The sequence below is a fragment of the Eimeria mitis genome, genomic scaffold (genome assembly GCF_000499745.2).
Source record: "Eimeria mitis Houghton genomic scaffold, Emh_scaff8576, whole genome shotgun sequence".
In the NCBI taxonomy this organism is placed as follows: Eukaryota; Apicomplexa; class Conoidasida; order Eucoccidiorida; family Eimeriidae; genus Eimeria; species Eimeria mitis.
Genome location: NW_013576318.1, coordinates 701 through 1,800, shown reverse-complemented (window position 1 = coordinate 1,800; position 1,100 = coordinate 701). Strand labels below are relative to the sequence as shown.

The 1,100-nt window shown below is 49.6% G+C and overlaps 1 protein-coding gene across 1 annotated transcript in view; it reads right to left on the bottom strand.

Annotated features, from left to right (window-relative positions):
* Positions 1 to 247: 247 nt before the first annotated feature.
* EMH_0095340 (uncharacterized protein) overlaps positions 248 to 1,100 on the bottom strand; it is a gene marked incomplete at both ends in the record, with an annotated part of 1,236 nt that continues 383 nt past the window's right edge. The window contains 3 exons of the mRNA XM_013502214.1: positions 248 to 353; positions 497 to 558; positions 768 to 958. Of these exons, the coding sequence (XP_013357668.1) occupies positions 248 to 353; positions 497 to 558; positions 768 to 958 (359 nt within the window). The remainder of the gene's footprint in view (positions 354 to 496; positions 559 to 767; positions 959 to 1,100) is intronic.

Here is a 1,100-nt window from a genome sequence, read left to right as displayed (position 1 = left end):
TGCCAGCGGTGGAAGGCTGTTAGCGCCAAAGGATGGCACGACTGCCAAACAACGACTGGAGGGAAACTCACAATGCATGTCGCATGACACGGATAATACGGTCCCCTCTTTAGTTCTCTTTCCAAGCTCAAAGGCTTTCAGTCTGTGCAATGTGCGCGTGCCGGGCCTTTTCTGACTCCGACAAATGCCACAGGGGCGTAAAAGGAAACGCAACATGCTCAAGGACGTCGTGAAAACAATTGTCGACTCAGACGAAACTTAACATGGGATTTGCATACTGCATGGCAGGCCCTGGAGGATGAGAAACGGCCGTAAACTGGTGGAATTTCGGCTCCATCTCGGAACCTTTCAGCCTGAACAACGCACCGCAGTTGCAAGACGCCGGAAGGACACCTAAACATGAGAACAAGGAAATAAAGGACGAAATCAAAACGCTAGCGAAGAGAAGCGCCACAGAGAGTGCTACTGGCATGAGTGGTTAGCTCGACTTGCATACCTGATAAAAGCCCCCTTATTGCCCATTTCGTCACAATAGTTCGGAGCACTAAATACAGTTATCTGAAAAGAACAAACACGCACAATGATGAGCCTGCTGTAGAACTGCAAAGCTGCAACACTATGCTTACCGCTAAACACCACTGCCGCATCCTGTTGACCGCTACATTCTAAAGGGTTAATGTCCCTTCATCGGCTCCATAAACCAAGCAAGTGGTGAACGTGAGAATGCAGCTGTCGGCAGATAAGCAGAGCAAGCAGGCGCATGTTACCAGTTTGCCGCCGTGTTCAACTTCATAACCCTCCTCTTTCATTTCGTGTGAACGAATAACAAAGCTCAAGTTGTTGTCCTTGAGGAACTTGGCTGTAATGTCGGGGCCGAACTGACATGCAACGCCTCTCTTTGATGGGGTCAGTCCAGGAAGTGGAGAGGGGTCAGACCACAACAAATCCGTCATCAGCACTGCAAGCAATGCCCATTCATAAGAAGTAAAGCGGTGCCGCAGATCCATGAACAGCACGTGCAACATGTAGACTGACCGCTGTGGCTGCCGAAGAAGAAAAAGCTACAGTAATCGGCATACACAAGAGCCTTCAACAGCACA